We start from the raw sequence: 20,650 nt of genomic DNA, 5'->3' as shown, positions 1-20,650 counted from the left end.
GAAACCACGAAAAACCATTTTCAGGGCTGCCGACAGTGGGGTTCGAACCTACTATCTTCCGAATACCGGATACTGGCCGCACTTAAGCAACTGCAGCTATCGAGCTCTGTCATCAAGATTTTAGGCTAACATATAATATTATGGACTACATACATAATCTTTTAGAATCATCAACACACTGTTTGTACATATTTTCCTGCTCATTGAGTTCTTCTATAATAGGATTTTCACAGTCCTATTTGACTTCTTTAAATAGATATTTCACCATTATGTTTTTAGATAGCTATGTTTCATTCTTGGTTGTGTTTTTTATCCTGTTTGATTTGCTGAAGATCATTACATTGATCGAAACTGATGATAATGATGATGATGATGATGATGATGATGATGATTATTGTTGTTTATAGGGGCCTAACAGATAGGTCATCGGCCCCTAATGGTAAGAGGTGAACAAAACGAAAATTCAAACTTCATTAACTGACTAGAATCTAAAACGAATGATGATGAAAAGATGATAGTGAAACAAAAACAATCAGTGGATCCAATTCACAAAGCCTGAATTACTGGGATGATGCATTATTATTTAAAGGGGTCCAAAATCCAGGTCGCCAGGCCCTCATAATGATACTAATCACTGGGAGGTAGAACGACGGTGTTCCTCCTATAGTGGTACTAATCACAGGTAACGTAGACTCATGGTGTTTCTCTAATGGTGATACTAATCACAGGGAATGTAGACTTATCGTATGTCGCATACAATGGCATCACTCACAGGTAACACAAACCCATGGTGTTTCACACATACGGGTACTACTCACAAGCAATGCAGACCCATGGTGCTCCGCACATAGTGGGACTAATCATGGGCGCCGGTATTCCCGTCGTGTCCCTCACTAAGTGGAACTAATCACAGGAAATGTATACTTTTCGTGCTGCCCACATAGTGCTACTAATCATAGGCAATGTAGACCCACAGTGTATGACACATTATGGTAACAATCACAGGTAATACGAACCCATGGTATTCGTCACATAATGGAACTGCTCTCAGGTAATGCACACCCATGGTTTTCGTACATAGTAGTACTTACCATGGATGCCAGCCAAACCCGTGGTTTTTCTTACATAGTGGTACTAATCACAGGTAACGTACACCTAGGGTATTTCTCGTAAGGTGGATCTACTCATAGGTAGCGCAGATCTATTCTGAACCCAGGGGAACCGACACATTCCAGCACAGCATTACGGCACATGGACATTAGTTCGTGCAGCCGAATGCCCACTCCCCCGCTTCGGTGGAATACACACGATCGTAGACCCTACTAACCGCAGAACCATGGTGTTCCTCACATAAACGCAATACTCATTGGTAACTTAGATCCATAGTGTTCCTCACATGGTGGTACTAATCGCAAGCAACGTCAACCCACGGTGTTCCTCACGTAATGGTACTAAGCACAAGTAGTTTCATGGTTCTAATATCATCATCCCTTGGTCGCATCTTATGACAGGCAGAGATACCACGGGTGTATTCTTCGTCTGCGTCCCCCATCCACAGGGGGTTTGATCGAAACTAGTCCAAAAAACTTTTGAATGAGTTAATGCTAATTACCTCAAATGAATGTACTGATTTCGGTTTTGACTTTTATTTTTGTAAACAAAATCATATCCATCAATGTGGGCCTCAATATGAAAATTATTGCTCATACAAATCTAAGAATACGAGGAACAAGTAGGGCTCTACGGTCTGAGGTAAGAAGGTCTGATAGGCATCCCAGCATGTTCTCAGAAACAGACAAAAATATTTGAACGACAGATTAAAGTGGCTAATAGAGGTTATGATTGCACACCCTCGGAATTTCAGTAAACTGGAAGGATATTCTAAGGCAAAAGCCATGGCTCTGTGGTATGAAGTGTTACTCAGAAGAACGTGCCTCAAAAATACAGTGGATACAATCCCATGAGTTCAGGTTGTGGTTCCACGAGATGTGAATAGGCTATGCTGCCATAAAACAATTACATGTGAAAATCACAATTGTATTACTAATCATCATTGCCCCTAATATGATCAGAAAATTACCCCAAATGTTTTAAAACAATCCATATTTTGCACCTGATTAGTTTTTAATTTTTATATGCATGTACATAATAATAAAAAGCAACATTTCTTGTCTATCATGAAGTGTGGATATTAATGTAATGTGTCAACCAATAATTGTTTAATAAAGTTTGAATTTGTAAAAGAAATTGAATTTTGAATCTGAGCTGACTGAAATAGCCCTGGACTACCCTGTTTATTAAGAAAGAAAGGAAAACAATTTCCGTTTCACTTCATTTGGTTTTGGGCTGAAGAACTTAAGCAACATGATATTAGAGAGAAGAATCATGATTTGATTAGCCCTAACACAGCATACCATATAATTATACGTAATGAGCTGCTTGCAGAGTGCTTACTTTCATTTTATGTGGAAACTTCGTATCATTCTGCCGCTGACCTTTTTCTGACTCTCTCAATTGCAGCATGGGAAGCCGTGTGACAGGTGACAAACTCTGGCAGTTAGTTGCTTCTGAGAATTATACCGGAACATGTGTGCAACTGTTGTTTGTGTACTATTGTGTATACTGCTTGCACATTAAGTAATCAATTGGAAAATGAAGTATTCAGTTGAACGACAAATGTATTCGGTACCGGGCGAGTTGGCCATCCGGTTAAGGGCGCACAGCTGTGAGCTTGCATCTGGGAGATAGTGGGTTTGAACCCCACTTCCAGCAGCTTGTAGTTTCCCATTTTCACATCAGGCAGATGCTGGGGCTGTACCTTAATTAAGTCCACGGCCGTTTCCTTCCAACTCCTAGCCTTTTCCTATCCCGTCGTCGCCATAAAACCTATCTGTGTTGGTGTGACGTAAAGCTACTAGGAAAAAAAATGTATTTGGTGGAATGTTACATTAAAAAAGAAAGGTAATTATTGAAAATGTGTTCAGAGATTTGCTCATAAATGTCCTGACTCCAGCATTCCTACAAAATCCTGCGTTCTGAAGTTGATGAAAAAGTAGCATACAACAAGTTCAGTTTGTGATGTACAGGGGAAGCAGAAAAGACATGTTTTAACTGAAGATAAACTTGGAGAGTTTTGGGCACAGTTAGAAGCAAGTCCCAGAAAATCACTTAATCGTCTGGCTCAGGAAACGAACATATCCATGGAATCAGCCCACAAAGCAACTAACTACTGAAATTTTGATTCTACAATATAAGATTTGTTCAGGAACTTCACCACATAGACTTTGACTCAAGAATAAGGTTCTGTAAATGGTATTTGCTATGGAAATTTGGATCTACAGCAAATGTTTATGTCTGACTGGTATGGTTCTATCTTTCTGGATATGTAAATTCTCAAAATATGTGATTGCAAATTACTGAGAACTCGTATATTGTACAGGAAGTGCCCTGCATCACATTTAAACAGAGGTATGAAGTGATAATATGTGTGTGGTTAAGTGTAAGAAAGGGCCAGGAGCCATAACTTTGCAACAGAAAATAAAGGCTATTTCCATCTATCAATCTAAAATACTGCTTAGTCAAGCAATTCATCCCTTTTCTCCCAAGTCTCCCCAGTTCAAATATTGCAACATTTTCATAACACTACTTCTTTTTTGTGGAAATCACCCAGAACAATTCAAGCTGCTTTTTCTTTGGATTCTTTCTAGTCATTGAATCAAGTAATCCTGGTGAGGATCCGATACACTGGAACCATACTCTAACTGGGGTCAATGCAGAAGGAGGTAATTTTCAACACTACTGAAATAAATGGTGAATAATAAACCTGTATACAAGTACAGTATTTTTAATAATAGTATTTAAATTCATGGAGTTATTTTATATTATTTTTATTCTGTAGTTGCTAAATGTCTTGATTTGCCAGCAGTAACAAAATATGCTCCCTGTGGGAAAGTGTGAGCTAGGTTCCATTGTAATCTAGTTTCCTCGTTTTGTCACCTGTCACATGGCTTCCCATGCTGCAGTTGAAAGAGCTGAAAGCTGGCCAGCAGAATGATCCGAAGTTTCCTTGTAAAATGAGAGCCATCAACTATAGTTATGGATTTTACATTTACCACTAAATACAATTGTTTTGTAAAATATAAGACTTTCTAAATTAACAATTTTAATAATTTTAAAAATCACTCAGAATACATTAAATGATTCATGTGAAAGGGATATACTGAACAATATGGACTGATTCATTTCATGGCAGCTCGAAGGAGACCTTTGCTGTCTCTTTTAAGTAACACAGAATTTAATAATACATGAAGTAATACCTGAGGTATTCTGTGGAGGAACTGGTACTCGTGTCCTGAACACAGTGAACATCACATCCTGTCGCATCACGTCAAAGTCCCATGTAATAACACTACCAGGGTCATCGTTTGACACAAGCACTTCATGCACCTATAACAAAATATATCAATATAAGATACCAGCAACAAACCATAACATACAAACTGACAAGCAAGTTATTAACTGACAAAATAATTTCTTGAAATATTCACTCTAGCACTATAAGAACTACTTCAGCTGAACTATTGATGATGATGATGATGATGATGATGATGATGCATGTTGTTTAACGGGGCCTAATCTAGGTCATCGGCCCCTAAGCTGAATTCTATCCACACTAAACATCAACAGACGCTCTCAAGAAACAGTATTAACTTGCCAGAAACTTAATATGAGTTAAAATCACGTATATACAGCATTTAAAATTCAGGAAACTCAATCGTCAAAAGTTACCAGTGTTTCGCCCAGAGTGCAGCATGGGCTCATCAGTTGGATACCGCACCTTCTCCAAGACACTGGCCAGCTAGCACGCCGTTAGCGACACCACTGTAAGCCATACATGTGATAAGCACAATGCAGTGCCGACGTACTAGGGGAGAATTGCATCTCCACTTGCTATATTGCCCTCCTGGGCTAGCATGACCAAAATATCGGAAGCCCTATTTTGGTTATATTCAGCATTTGTTTGTTCTCTTTCCATTACTTATATTAACCTGGTGGGTTTTTTTTTTTCTCCTTGTGCATTTGTCTTTTATTCGTAGTCTTCTTACACCAGTACAGTCTTCATTTTGTCTCTCATCCATACCTGTGTTTATCCAGTTTTCTCTTTACCCAACACTTCACACATCAAGACTGAAGATTTATCACGAAAATACCTCTCAATGAATATGGATACCCCTTGCACTGATGCAGCTTGGAAGCAAAAACAAGCTTGGCAGTGGCCAAGAAAGAACTGATGTAACAAACCCTATATATGTGAAGATGAAAATGTGGAGTTTGTCCTTGTTCTTTTATGTTTTCATGTTTCTCCTTATATTGGCTCCTCTTCTCACACTCAGCCATCACATGTTTATCATTGTTCCTAGGTTTTTATAGACCTATAGATTTTATTTTACTCCAATTAAGTGAATCTTTTATCCCAAGGGATGAAAGTTAAAAGGATACTGATGATGACAACAGTGTTGAAAGTGTCTATGCTGTGTCTGAACATTAATGACAGAGTTATTAATTAATGTCTAATTAGCCTTCACAGAATATCTAATTAGCTGATCATGATACGGGCATAACTATTTTTGATAATGGTCACAAATCAACTTTACTACTAAGTTTATTACTTCTTCTAACATTTTTAATATGTTTAAAACAAATGAAATAATATACTCTACAGTAACTAAAACAAACTGATTAGCTGTACAAAAATTTTGTGAAATGTCCTTCTTTCTCTGATAGATATCTATCTCAGTCAAAAAAGATTAGGGGGTTGATTCCACAGAGGGAGAATGACCAATTCTTCAGGAATTTTTCTCAACATGAAGTTAAATAATACCTCAAAAGTCCTTTGTAATTTATCAAAGGGCCATTATGAGAAAATAAAGTAATTAAAGCCTCTGTGAGCCAAGAATATTTCTAGTTTTACTTTTCTTTTGGCATTTATGTCATAATGAAAGCAAATACAAATTGAAGTCTTCATCAATAAACTTCAAGACGATATTTCAGAATGCCATATACTCTATTGTGTAGGAGTAGCATGCCTGTCTGTTACTCAGAGGCCCCAAGTTCGATTCCCAGCCAGTCTAGGGATTTTAATTCTGGACTGAGGACTGGAATGGGGTTTACTTAGCTCATGAGACCAACTGAGGAGCTGTCTGATTCAAAAGGCAGTGGAACTGCCCATGGATGCCAAGCAATATGGCTGAGGATGTCCTCACACTGGCCATGTGGCACTCCAGTATCTCCAGGCCATCTGTTTTGACAGGACAAGGTTGTTACATCACAGGTTTGTTTTACATTTTTTACAACCTCTATAAAGGATCTCTTAGCATTGAACAGAATAACAAGAGTTGCTCTATCAAATACAAATCTGCTTATATGTAAAATGGAACAAGTTTCTTTAAAATTTGTCATCTTATTGCTTCTGTACTTAAACCAATTGTGTACTCTGAGGGCTACCAAGGCTATCAGTCAAGCCCAAACTTCAAATGAGAATGATGGGAAATCTAAAGTACATTATAATGTAAGCATCAGACATACTGTACCATTTACAAAACTTGAAAGCAATGAGAAAAAACGTTGCACATATTTCTGAGGGCAAGGCAGCGCCTCTCCCCTCGCCACACATCGCGCGGTTTGCTGCTGTATGTCTGATAGGTGCGGGTACGGGATGTATAGCTGTGCTAGGCTTCGCTCCGTCAGATCGCCACTGCTAACTAACAACCATGCGTTCCTCGCCGCATATACTTCCTCACCTCATACTTCTGACTTTATTATATAGGTAACAGAGTGCTGGTATTTCACTCCCATTTACTTCTACATCCTTGTAGGAAGACACTACAGGGCTGCTATTATAGGAGTAATATACTTTTCTTTTTACAGGTAGACTAGCATGATACCCGTGCTTCACTATGGTTTTAAACTGAAATTTATTATTCAAAGTTTTGCATTTTTGAGTGTGCACTGTCAGCTGAAAGTGTTTCTTTACTTTTACAGGAGATTCCAAATATAAATTTTCACGTCTGTAACAAGTTACATTTGAGATATATAGTAGATACACTCATTTTAAAAATTCATCCCCTTTGTCACTCCTGTTTACTCACTCTTAAGTAGATTTTCCAAAAACAAAAAATTTATGTATCTTTATTTTTAAAGGTGATTCCAAATACCAATTTTCATGACTGTAACATCTTTTTTTTTTTTTTTTGAGATATAAGTATCCTCATAAAACGTATTCATCCCCCTTTTTTTACCTTTTTTCAGCCCCCTTAATATGATTTTCCAAAAACAAAAAATATATGCGTTTCCTCATTTTTAAAGGAGATTCTAAATACCAATTTTCACGTCTTTAAACTATTCAGTTTTAGAGATATAGATACACTCATTTTAAAAATTTCACCCCTTTTTCACCCCCTTAATGACGGAATATCCAAAAATCTTCCCTTAGTGAGCAGCTACATGGTAATATAAATGTATCCTCAAAATTTCATTTCTTTATGTCCAGTAGTTTTGGCTCTGCAATGGTGAATCAGTCAGTCAGGACATGTTATTTTATATATATTGTACCAGGAAAAGTCAAAGGAAAAGGGGCATGAGGCTTAACTAAAGGATGTTCAGTTCTTAGGAGCAGGTACAGAGAATGGTATTTTAAAATTTTAAGTTTATTCAATTTGTAGATAGTATGAATAATTCCTCCATTATTTCAAATTTGAAAACAGAAAATCAAATTTAAAGATCTTCTGTTGAATTTAATGTTGCTCGAATCCAGCAATATCATAAATTTTCAGTGAATGTTTGTAATAAATGAAATTCAAAATTAATGATTCCTTTCATCAAATTCATAGAGTTCGTCTTGAGAAATAACGCAAAACATTATGTGAAAATAAATATCACTTCACTTTGAGAATGAATAATCCTATAGTCTCTCTGAAATGTTTTAATTTCAAAATTCCTACAGTCTCTTTATAAAGTTAACTCTTGAGAATGTAAGAGAACATAAAGTTAATCTTCTCGCAAAGTCTAGTGTTGTGTTCTATTTTATAAGTACTGTCCGACACTTGGAAATATTGTGTAAATTATGTGACTTCCAATCAGCAATGATAGTTCATCAAAAATGAAGAAATCACTGTCTTAAAGTTCAATCTTTGAGAAAAAGTTGATTCTATTGCAAGATTGTTGGTAAAGGCATATCACCTAATTAGTTTTGAAACTGTAACTGGAAAATGCGTTTCAACAAACAGCATTTGGAACTCCTTTGAAACTGATGTCCTGATGTCCACCATTGTACCACGTGCCATCTCCAGCGATGTACCACGTTAAATCCCATGTCGACTTGAACATCAGGTTGATACGGTGAAAAAGGCACTCTGTTAGGGCTTCTGATGTCACTAATGAATTTCACGAACACGAAAAGGTTCAACTGACGGTATGGGTTACGATTGTCAAATTGGCACGATTTTACTAAGTGCAGAAATGTTAAGTCACTGGCAGAAAGTAATTATTGCTTGACTAATTGGAAGCACAGTTCGAAACACAGTTTATCGTACACAGTCTATACTAATTTCACATGTAATTCAAAGTTTGTTCAATGTATAACAAATGTTTGGATTCTAATTGAATACGAGTTCAAATGACTATCATGTTACGAAGTGTTAAATGTAGTTCAATCGCGACACAAGTCTGGTTTAGTTCAAACTTTCTTAAATATTCGTCGCACACAAATTAAAGAGATATTATGGATTATTTCCACTGAACAAAGCTAGTATTCAGCTAAATTGTCGTAAAATAGCCTTAATGTTCACTGAGTTATTCACTATAACAGTTCAAAGTAAATCACATTTGAGTGTTAGCACAAGACTAAGTTAAGTGAAGTCGTTAAGTGAAGTTCTGAAATAGCATTGTAAATGTTTAAGTTCGTCTCGAAGCACTGGACATTTTCTAAGTTCTAAAATACTATACAATTTTTACAAGTACAACGAAGATTGTAGTGAAGATAACACACGACAAGATTACCGGGTTGCAAACTGTCCACTTCATGACCGTATCGATGAGTTCAATCAACAAATTAATTTAAAATACCACCTAATCGATACTTTATTTCTTGCCTTTTGGCAGAATTATTAAAACATTAACATACATAGGACATGTTTCGACCACTTAGTGGTCATCTTCAGCTGTCTCTGAATAGCTTAGATGAAACCATTTGAATATTAAGTATATTAAAATCTTAAAACTATTTTCCCATGAGAACTTAAAACTATTACTTAAGGTGCTGGAAAATGAGGAGGGGGAAGGGGACGGGGGGCGTTGGTGAGGAGGGTGTAAAAAGGATACTTAAATTACAATTCACATCTACAGCAATGTTAAAAAATTTATTTTCTAATTGAACATATTTAAAAAATCTTAAAACATCTCTAATGAGGCACTTTGTAAAAACACAAGGTGGCTTGATCTTGTTTATGTTAAAAAGTCATGTCATGCACACTGACACAGACCCAAGGCGGCAGAGAATAGACACTATTCCAGAAAAGATTGTGAGGCAAGCTGTCCAAATCTGAAGACCGCCATTTTATGCAACATAAAAGAGAAGTCACCACAGAATTATTGTAAATTAAACAGTTCAGCACAACCTGTTACTAAAATTTAAAAGCAACTATCAAGGAAGATACTCAACACAACAGACAATCAATAAAAACCTGAAGACTGATATACACATCGACTTTTTAACATAAACAAGATCAAGCCACCTAGTGTTTTTACAAAGTGCCTCATTGCAGATGTTTTAAGATTTTTAAATATGTTCAATTAGAAAATAAGTTTTTAACATCGCCGCAGATATGAATTGTAATTTAAGTATCCTTTTTACACACCACCTTACCAACCCCTCCCCCCTTCCCTGCCTCATTTCTCAGCACCTTAATAGTTTTAAGTTCCCATGAGAAAATAGTTTTAAGATTTTAATGTACTTACTATTCAAATGATTTCATCTAAGCTATACGGAGACAGCTGAAGATGACCACTAAATGGTCGAAACATGTCCTATGTATGTTAATGTTTTTATAACTCTGCCAAAAGGCAAGAAATAAAGTATCGATTAGGTGGTATTTTAAATTAATTTGTTGAAGATTACCGGTTTTGACTCTTGTACGCGGAGACCAGCATGACGGTCTGTCAGCTGTGAGTTGCAAGTTGAATATGCCTTGCCAGACCCAGTCCTTTTATATGGATTGTCGAGATCAGCTGTTTCTCCTTGTGGAAAAAATGCAGTTTCTTTGTAGCTGAATAACTCGAAAATCCCTGGACCGATTTTCATGAAATTATACCATATTAACATTCAGATAACGTGCTACACGATGATATATGTCATTTTTCAATATCTCAAAGGGTTTAGAAGTTAATAAAATCCTTCTGGCATATTCTAGAGAATCAGGGGAAGTTCATGTGATAGTTGTGTCATCCGTATTCTCGCAGCTGGTGACGTATCTCACTCGCTGCTCACAGCTCCGTGCCGTACCGTTACCTCGTGCACTCTACACATACGTTCGAGCCGTCCCGTTGCAAATATTTATTTAACCAAAACTATGTTCCAGGCCATAGGCATTTCTTGGTACAATATAGACCTGCTAAAATGTAATGCAATCTTTCAGGTTTAGTGTTATCTTTTGTTGGTTGGAATCGAACCAATTATCATGGGTCAGACACCACCACTGATCTCCCAAGAAAGCTAATAAACCAGTGAACGTTGGGTATGACCACTGGTAATGCTGTAAAATTCAAAAAAATTATAATAATAATAATAATAATAATAATAATAATAATAATAATAATAATAATAAAGACCGAAGAAAGTGGAGAGGAACCATATTTGCCCCTACCTGGCTACAGCTGGATAAAGGGAAATGATGAATAATAATAATAATAATAATAATAATAATAATAATAATAATAATAATAATAATAATAATAATAAAGATGGTGCATGGTATCTGTATAGGCTTGGTGGTGACCTAATGAAGATAAAATGAATGGCGAAGACATCATAAACACCAGTTCCCAAGCCAGGGAAATTAACAGTACGAGGGAGTTGATTCTGAGAATTGAACCAGGGCTATCAGACCAAAGGCAAGGATTCTATCCATTTAGCCACAAGCTAAACTTTTGCTAAAGACTTTAATTTGCTAAATCTTAGGTTACCATCTCCGCTGATCAGGTGTTGAGTATTGATAGTATCAGAGGCTTGCAGTAGCTTGTGAAGCAGCCTTGACAAGACAGTAGGCTACTCCACTGGCTATTGGCTGCAGCTCAAAACACTAAAAGTTTGACATTCACTAAACCAACCACTGAAAACGGATAACTTAAGTCTAGTGGTAGCCCACGTCTTGATCCCAGCATATGTCAATGACTTAAACACTATAGGTTAATAAACTGATACACTGATGCATATGCAAATGCTGGTGTACATCCACTATGATCTCTAAATTGACCTATAAGCCAGACAAAGGGACATCATCTTTCAAAAAGGGATCAAAAATGTGTTGGATGCTCGGTTCAAAAACACGAGATAGGCTAACTGCCTTCCTGTCTAGCAATGAAAACCCAGTTTTTTCATTTTGATGCGGGTGGTCCTTGGATCTACAACATCCAGCTGCAACAAGCCTTTGCAAAGACTTAACCAGACTGATAGCCTCATCACAGATAGTCCAATACTGATGCCAGGTAGAGTACATACCACAATTAGCAGAGTTGTAGTTACCATTCATGCAAATCAAAATATGACACACAATTAAGTTTTAACATCACAATGGCTAAGTAACATACTCATTGGTCATTAACAACAGAATTCAGTAAAGAATACTAACAAAATACTATCTGAAATATCATACATTGAAAATAAAAACAGACCTGTCCTCGTCCAAGGCTAACAGAATGATATATGCTGTCCTCTGTTAATGGGCATCCTTCTTTCTCCAGTTCACCTTCTGTCATGTACAAGGATTTAGGCACCAAGCCTCCTTCCTGAACCATAGCCTATAGAAAATATAATATTCATATTACCTTATGCTTTGATCAATAATGGCTACAAAAATGAAACAACTCTCACAATCACATTAAGATAAATATAACAAACAACTTTGCAAGAATAACTAATAGTATTTCTTCCTCTTACCTTTCATTAAAGATTACCGGTATATCTTAGTTTCTAATAATTTGAACATGTATGCAAAGCAAGAAGTGATTCTTCAAATTATTCAGAGTTAATTAAAGGTGGAATATCAAATGTTACAAATAAATACAGGGCGGTGAAAGAGGATTCAGCAATACAATTGACTGAATTTAGCAGGTTGCATGCTAGCATAATTTTTACAAGCTGGAAACTGTGCAATTCAATGAAGTCAACGGAGGTTGTAATTCATCTCTTTGTATAGCACAGAGTTATAAGCTCATCTTCTTTGCTTGAGGTCACAGCATCGATGATCTTCATTTAAGACCACTTGAATGGAAGAAAGTCATGTCAATGAATTTACTAGTATGTTAAAAACCCTTTCAGACTAAAATATGACAGGTGATATTTCTTAAAATCACAAGCAGTTCTTAGAATATATTTTCATCATGATTATGATTCATAACAAGTTACTCTCCATGGTACAAGTTGTCCCATCTAACTATGGAGAAATGTTGCATATGACAGATCGTTGTTTTATAACTTTCAGATTTTCTTTTCTGATATGATATTAAAAAAAACAGAAAAAATAATATTTCAGAAGTATAATAGTGCCATGATAAAATTATACTTCTCCCTCAAAAGTAACAATTTTCAGAAGATTGATGCAAATCACTAAAGCCTACTTAGTTGTAGAAGGAGATTCAACATACTGGTATTCAAAAACCTTTTTGAAATGTGTATCAAATGCAGCAGTTCTACTAGTTATTTCATAATAGAGTAATGTAATATACCTTTTAATATATTTCACCTAAAACTTAACCCAAGAAGAATAACAGCATAATGATTGCCTAACTTATTGGATAACTTCAAGTTGGTTGAATATTTCTGACAATATAAAAATGGTAATATTGAAAATTCTGGTTGTTTATATACAGTTTAAAAATATGAATGATGTTATTAATTAATACTATAAAAACATAATATTCATCTTCAATTTAATGAGGTACTTGATTTTATTGAAAATGTGTCCTTTAGCTCTTAAATATATTTCTTTCATTTTAGATATTGTTATTAAATCTCTACCTACAAAGTCAGTTATGTACTATTTTGGCAGGCCTCTCTCTCCATTGATTAAATGTTATTTCATTGTGTGAAACAGCCACACACTGTCATTGGTGCAGTGAAACAAACAACGAGCTCTCAGAATAGCATAATATATTGAATATACGATGGAAAGGTAAAAAGAGAGCCGTCGTCGTCATCATCTCCCCTTTCCCAGCTGATACCAGCCCCTGTCTCTCCACCATTCCTCAACTAACACTGTGTTCCAGTCCAGGTTCCATTGTCCTATGCTGTTCTTCACAGAATCCATCCATTATAATTATGGTCTCCCTCGTCCTCTCCTCCTTGTCATCCGTCTTTCAAGTGCTTGTCTCGACAGTCTTCCTTCTAACATCTACTGTAATTGACATGTCCAAACAATCTCAATCTGTTCTGTTCCAGTTTGTCGTAAGTTTTTCACATTTAGCTCTTTTCATATGTCTTCATTTCTCACTTTAACCCTCCTTGTCTTCTGTACCATACTCCTCAGGAATTTCATTTCAGTTGCATGTACTCTACTGTCATCTCTCTGAATCACTTTTGAGGTTTCTGCTGCATATGTCATTATAGGTAAGTAATGCCCCTTGATTATTACTTCTTTAGCTTTCATTTATTCCATATTAATCTCCATACCTGGTGATAAAAGGCACTCCCCATTTGTATCCTACTTTCCATCTCCAGTCTTCCATTTTCTGTAAGTTCGCTTCCCAAGTATTTGAAGTGTACTGCTATAATTCCAGTTCCTTATCTCCAAATTTCATAGCTCCTTTTCTTTTTTTGCTTCCTCTACTCATCACCATTGTCTTACTCTTGTCCATGTTGATACTCAATCCCCACTGTTCAATCCTTCTATTCAGTACAGTCAGCTGTTGTTGTACATCCTCCTTATCTTTTCCCCAGATCACATCACCATTTGCAAACTTCATTACATTCATTCTTTCCCCTCCATAATCCTCCCTTGCTGCCTTTACAGTGTTATCCATCACCATTATGAACAATAAAGGTGACAGCGCACTCCCTCTCTTTAGCCCATTGTCAATTCCAAACCATTCTGATCTTCCTACAGTTGTCTTCACACAGCTACAACAGTTATCATTTATTGCTTTTATGATTGTTATAAATTCCTTGCCAATGCCCCTGAGTGCTAGACTTTCCCATACTTTTGTTCAGGGGATGCTGCTGTATGCCTTTTCTAAGTCTATAAAATTCATTACTATATACTTCACATATTCCCAGCTCTTTTCCCCAAACTGTCTTGGAATGAAAATGGGTTCCACTGTTGACCTTTCACTTCTGAATCCAAGTTGTTCCTCTTGTAACTGACTGTTCACCTTTCCTCTATTTCTTCTTTCTGATATCCTTGCCATTATCTTGGCAACATGGGAGATGATGGTGATACTTTGGTAGCTACCGCACATCTCCTTATCTCCTTTCTTGAATATTGGTATTATAACACCATTTTTCCAATCCCCAGGCATCTTTTTCTCTCTCCATACACACTTGAGTATTCCGTAACTCCACTGGAGTCCCACTTGTCCTTGATCATTTCTATGACTACTTTATCTATTCCCACAGATTTTCTCATCTTCACTTTTTTAACTGTCCATTCCACCTCTGACATTGTAATGTCTGATTTCTTCTCTGTTACGTCTTCCAAATCTGCTACCTGGATACCTTCTCCACATCTCCACATGTCTGGTTTCTCATGTTCAGAAGTTCACTGAAATATTCTTTCCATCAGTCCAATATCTATTTTGGTTTTGTCAGTATTACTCCTCCTTTATTCTTCACAAACCCTGTGTTCACCGCTTCTTTCCTAAAGTTGCTTATAATTCCAAATAATAATTTTTTGCACAGTTCAAATCTTCCTTTACTTCCTGGGTGAATGTTTTCCAACTTTTCTTTTGCAAACTCTTTTCGCTTCTATGTATCTCGCTCTACTCTCTTCAGCCTTTTGTATTTTCCATTCCTTCCAAGTTTTCTTCTTTTCCTTTACTACAAGTAGAGGAAAGGAACAAACAAGTGTCAAATTAAGTTGGACAGAGCGAGATGGAGGGAGAGATAACAAAGGAACACACATAATAGGACGAACACGATGGCAGATCTGTGTGGGAAGAGGAAGCAACAGAAATAGGAGACGAGGACAAACACTGAAACACAGAAACGATCTCCTCCACATCTTGAAGCTCTTTTCTGCTTCCCATCTTCATCAGGAGGGTGAGCATTAACACTCACTGGGGGACAATCTTGACAGATCTTCAGTCATGATGTGCAATACTTCCTTTTTCACTTTATCATTCCATCATATTTTCTCTTTCTCTCCTACCTTTCCTGATGTTCTGCCACGTTTTCTCAGCACACCTTACAAATGCACTCTTCCATTCCTGTTCAACAGGACTAATATCTGTTCTTGGAATCAGTGTTTGTACTTCTGTCCTAAACTCTTCCTGAACCTCCTTTCCTTCAATCTCCAGACCCTAATCTTTCTTTCTTTCTCTTTCTTCTTGTAGTTTTGTGACTTTGCCTGCTTTCAAAACTTTGCTTTCACTGCTCTATTGTCATCCCCAAAGACTTCCTCAGGCATAGCTGTAACATCCATAAGATCTTTCTGATGTCCTTTTTCCACTAATATGTATTCACTCAACGTTTTCGTTCTTCTGTCTCCTCGTCCATGCCTGGTAATCTCTGGTTATTTTTCTTTCTGAACCATGTATTTCCTATTATTAGTTGGTTCCTAAGGCAAAAGTCCATTAACATATCCCCTTCTTGATTCTTGTTGCCAAATGCAGGCCCCAAAACCTCTTCTCTTACCACTTATGCATTCAGATCTCCTATTATAATTAGTTCCTTGTCTTCCATGTATTTCTCCACTTCTTCAAGGAATTGTTCTGTATTCTGTTCTTTATTTCCAGCTTGTGAAGCATATACTTGAAATAGATCTCATGTTCCTGTCTCAAACTGCATCTTTGCTATGATCATTCTGTCATTGATCTTTTTCACCTCTACATATGCCAGGACATCCTTTCTAATGATCATTCCTACTCCATTTACTGCATTCTGTCCTCCACTTTAAAATGGTCTGTACCCTTCCTTCAGTTTTCTTTCCCCTCTTCCTCTCCAGTTTGTTTCACTAAGACCAAGGATGGCTATGCACTTTTCTTTCATGAACTCTATCAACTCTCTGTTCTTTTCTGTCAGGCTTAGGACATTGACTGTCTCGATTTGGATATATTGTGAAACTGGTCGCCCACTTCTCACAGCTCCCCCGGTACTGCATGTCGCCTGCACGGATGCCCCAGCATTTTGCGAGGCCACACTATATTTGGCCTCATTTTAGGCTTTTGTTATGATGGGTTCGCCACTTATTAAGGCATTTTAGAGCTTCCGGTAGCAGGTGATGAGGCCGCTCTTAACATGGAGTACAAATGCCTTCTGCAACTGCCCCTAACCTGGGGACAGATACTGCTTGATGGGTTCCAGTGTCATTTCTTACATTGAGGATATCATCACCCCACGTAAGAGAACTCATCCGCCCGAAACTGTTGGGCCTCCCAGGGGGTCGAGTTATTTCTCGCCATCCAATACTCGACGCAGAGTCGCTGGCTGTACAATCTAAACAGTGGACTGGGCCGGTCAGACAAGTAATGGTGAAAAGAGAGTAATCAATACAAATGAGTTCGGTTTGGAAAGAAGCTTCTCCATTACCTGTACATAGCCTGGAACAAAATGTCTATTTCATCATGTGTATAAAATGCTTTGCATCAGCCACAATGCATGTTTGTAGCCTTTTCTCAAAATTATAAGATTTTAAAGATGATTATATAAACTCATTTTTGAAAATATGGTGCAGTCAACATTCCAAAGTGTTATGATGGTGTGAAGATTTTATAGGGTCTCAGGATCATGGACGCTACTGGTGACTGAACATATATATTTTTCTTTTAATTTTGTTTAATAATATTCTATAATACTGTTTAATAGACCTAATATTCAATACATTCTGTTGCATAACATATGTTAATTTGCTTAATAGCATTAACAATTGTAAATATTTGTTTTATAATAAAATTAGTTAATTAAAATTTATTGGTAGTAAAATTAAAAACACATTAGGAAATAAAATTTGCAAGATGGGGGAGGGGCAGATTTTGATTGCTTAGAGGATTCCACAGTGTTTAATCTGGCTCTAGCTAAAGTCAGGTTAAAACTTTCCTTCCTTGATTATAAATTCTACACTGTTAAAATACAATATAATGCAATTGATTGCTCATACTTCTTTCAGCTATTTTATGATTCAGTTTGTCCTACTACTGAATGGTAGATAGTAATATGGCTCTTTAATCATCTCATAATAGCATGGCTAATATAAGTAATAAATATAGTATACCATGAAATGTAAGTATGGGCTCCATATGATAATAACCGATGCATTCCTACTGCAATACACTGTGTAATCCTGCCCAGTTTAAAAATCTTCAGCTGCAGAGCCAAGAACTAAGTTAGAAAAAAATTAAGTGCTGGTAGTTAAAGGCAAAGTAATTTAATTTCTAGAAGACCCAGCCTGTGGTTGGGAACTGCTACAGATGATGATGATAATGACTGTAAAAAGATTGCCAAAGTGTACCCAAACTGAACACTACTTTACGTGTTATCGCCTTCTTTTTTTTAAATTTTTTTTTTTATGCAAGGATTCACAATTCATGCAAGATTCATGCTAGGAATCGAGTGCCATAATCCCTAAGAAATCATCCTTTCACAGTATATAAAGTAAACTCGTGTCCTCATCCCAAGGTGGTGCAGCTCTTTTCAGGCACACCCCCATTGGAGGTGAGCTGCATGTACCATTTCAACCACATACCAGCCCTCCTGCCATTCTTAAATTTCTGGCAGTACCGGGAATCGAACCCAAGCCCCCAAGGACGGCAGCTAATAACACTAACCGTTACGCTACGGAGGCGGACCTTTCACAGTATGTCAACATGGAAATAAGTTGTAAATGATGGCATAAACATTGTAAGAAATGATAACTGCCAATAAAAGCTTGTCCTTGTATCCACTGGCCCTCACAGAAGTGGCTCTGACTGTTTCTCTGCCTTCAATTCCGATCACCACTTTCTTCCCAATTTTTAATTCCAGATATTTAATAATAAATACATGAGTACAGGCCATACAGATTATCATTCAGATTTTACATACGCCTACATGAAGTACATGAGATTGTTGACCAAGATGTACATACATATCCCACGTCGTTCCATCTTAAGCGATGGGTCGGCAAACGAGGCTTCTCCACCAGTTGCGGTCCCTGAACATCTCTCCTTCTTCAATGCTTTCCAAAGTATGTCCTCTCTGTTGAATGTCAATCTTCACCATGTCCTTGTACCTGAGTCTTGGTCGCCCTCTTGGTCTTTTGTCTTCAAGTTTTAGATCGTTCATTTTTTTTTTTTTTTGGTAATCTGTTATCACCCATGCGTCGCATATGTCCATACCATCTCAGTCGCTGCACTGTTATTTTGTCCTGCAGTCTTACAACTTGAGCCTGCTTGCGGATTTCCTCATTACGGACTCTGTCCCTCCGTGTTTTGCCGATCGTGCTACGGACAAATTTCATTTCTGCTGCCTGGATTCTACTAACATCTTTGTTTCTCATGGTCCATGTTTCGCAACCATAGGTCAGGATTGGTATGTAATAAGAGATAACACTTCCAAGATATTTGAATTGATGGTTCATCTGTAGCTGTTTCCCCTCCATTTCAATGTGTCCCATTGGTTGCCCGTATCTCTTCATGACCATAACCTCACTTTTCTCTTGGCTGAAGATGAGTCCATATTCTTTAGCAGATTCTGCCCAGGAGTTTATCTGTCCTTGAAGTTCTTTAGAGTCTCCCCACAAGCATATATCATCCGTGAACAATATAACTTTCATTTTCTTACCTCCAATGGTTTGGTGAACTTTTCTCTGGATCTCGTTCATCACAGTGATGAAAAAAAGAGGAGACAGAACACCACCCTGTCTTAACCCAGATTTTATATCAAAGGTTTCAGTCATTCCTACAGGTGTTTTGACTTTACTTCGGGTATCTTCATACAAATTCTTGATCCGGTGTATTATATCATCCTGTATTCCAATTTTCTTCAGTGCTTCCCACACCTTCTCTTTATTCACTGCATCAAATGCTTTCTTGATATCCAGAAAGGCTAACCACAAATCTCGGTTGTGTTCATAGTATTTTTCCATTAACTGACGGACTGTGAAGATTAGATCAGTTGTTGATCTCCCCTTCCTGAATCCATACTGTTCTTCGAAGAGGTTCTCTTCATAAGGGGTCTGATTTTACGCTCTATAATTCTTTCATAAAGTTTACCAACTTGAGATGTTAAAGTGATGCCTCTATAGTTGGAACATTTCTTTCTGTCTCCTTTCTTGAAGATTGGAATTATGATGCCTGTTTTCCAATCGACTGGTATGTCCCCTTCTTTCCAGATCTTACGAAAGAGTCTGTAGACCCAATGTTTTCCAGAAATGCCCATTGCCTTGATCATTTCTCCATTAATTTCATCAGCCCTTGCTGATTTTCCAGTTTTGATGTATTTCCAGGCATATTCTACATCATTCCATGTTAATTCTAACCTGTTGTCAGAGGCAGACTTGCAGGAGGTAGTACCGGTACTGTGTTTTTGTGTAGGCTGCATGCAATTCACATTTAGTAATTCATCAAAGTAGGTCCTCCAAGTCTCTTTGATCTTCTCATCTTCAGTAATCAGATTTTCATTATCATCTCTTAGGTATTTGGAGTGTTCTTTATCTCTTTTTCATCATCCCATATAACATTTTCTTATTACAATTAACATCCTCTTTCAATTCATCACTCCACTTGTTCAACCACTTCTCTCGTTCTTCTGTAACAACTTTGTTTGCTTGTTTTTTAGCAACCCTGTATAGTTCCTTATTATGATCAGTCCGGTTCTTGAAATATTTTCTGAACATGTTGTTCTTGTTCAGGACAGCAGTTCTTGTTCTGTCATTCCACCATGGAGTTTCCTTCCATCTTCTTGTGCCACTGGTTCGTCCACAAACCTTCTCAGTTATCATTACTAGATTTTCTTTCAGATCCTTCCATTCCTCCTCAACTGTTCTTTCATCTGTCTTTGGTATCACTGATTTGATGTTTTCTTGGAACTCTATTATTCTATCATTGTCCTTCAGCTTCCAGGTCTTGAGTTTCTTTACCTGTGTGGTTCTTACTTCTTTTAACTTGTTAAACTTTAAGTATCCAATGAGGAGTCTATGATCACTTTCCATGGAGACACTAGGAATCACTTTTACATCTAACAGTCTAT

At 37.1% G+C, this 20,650-nt stretch overlaps 1 protein-coding gene across 1 annotated transcript in view; it reads right to left on the bottom strand.

The window, feature by feature from the left end:
* Window positions 1-20,650, bottom strand: part of retm (real-time) — a 615,997-nt gene that overhangs the window by 33,983 nt on the left and 561,364 nt on the right. Inside the window, exons 13-14 of the mRNA XM_067141962.2 lie at window positions 11,947-12,072; window positions 4,317-4,446 (exon numbers count right to left, since the gene is read on the bottom strand). Coding sequence (XP_066998063.2) covers window positions 4,317-4,446; window positions 11,947-12,072 — 256 coding nt within the window. The remainder of the gene's footprint in view (window positions 1-4,316; window positions 4,447-11,946; window positions 12,073-20,650) is intronic.

This window comes from Anabrus simplex, chromosome 2 (genome assembly GCF_040414725.1).
Source record: "Anabrus simplex isolate iqAnaSimp1 chromosome 2, ASM4041472v1, whole genome shotgun sequence".
NCBI lineage: Eukaryota > Metazoa > Arthropoda > Insecta > Orthoptera > Tettigoniidae > Anabrus > Anabrus simplex.
This window is presented reverse-complemented; position numbering and strand designations above follow the sequence as displayed.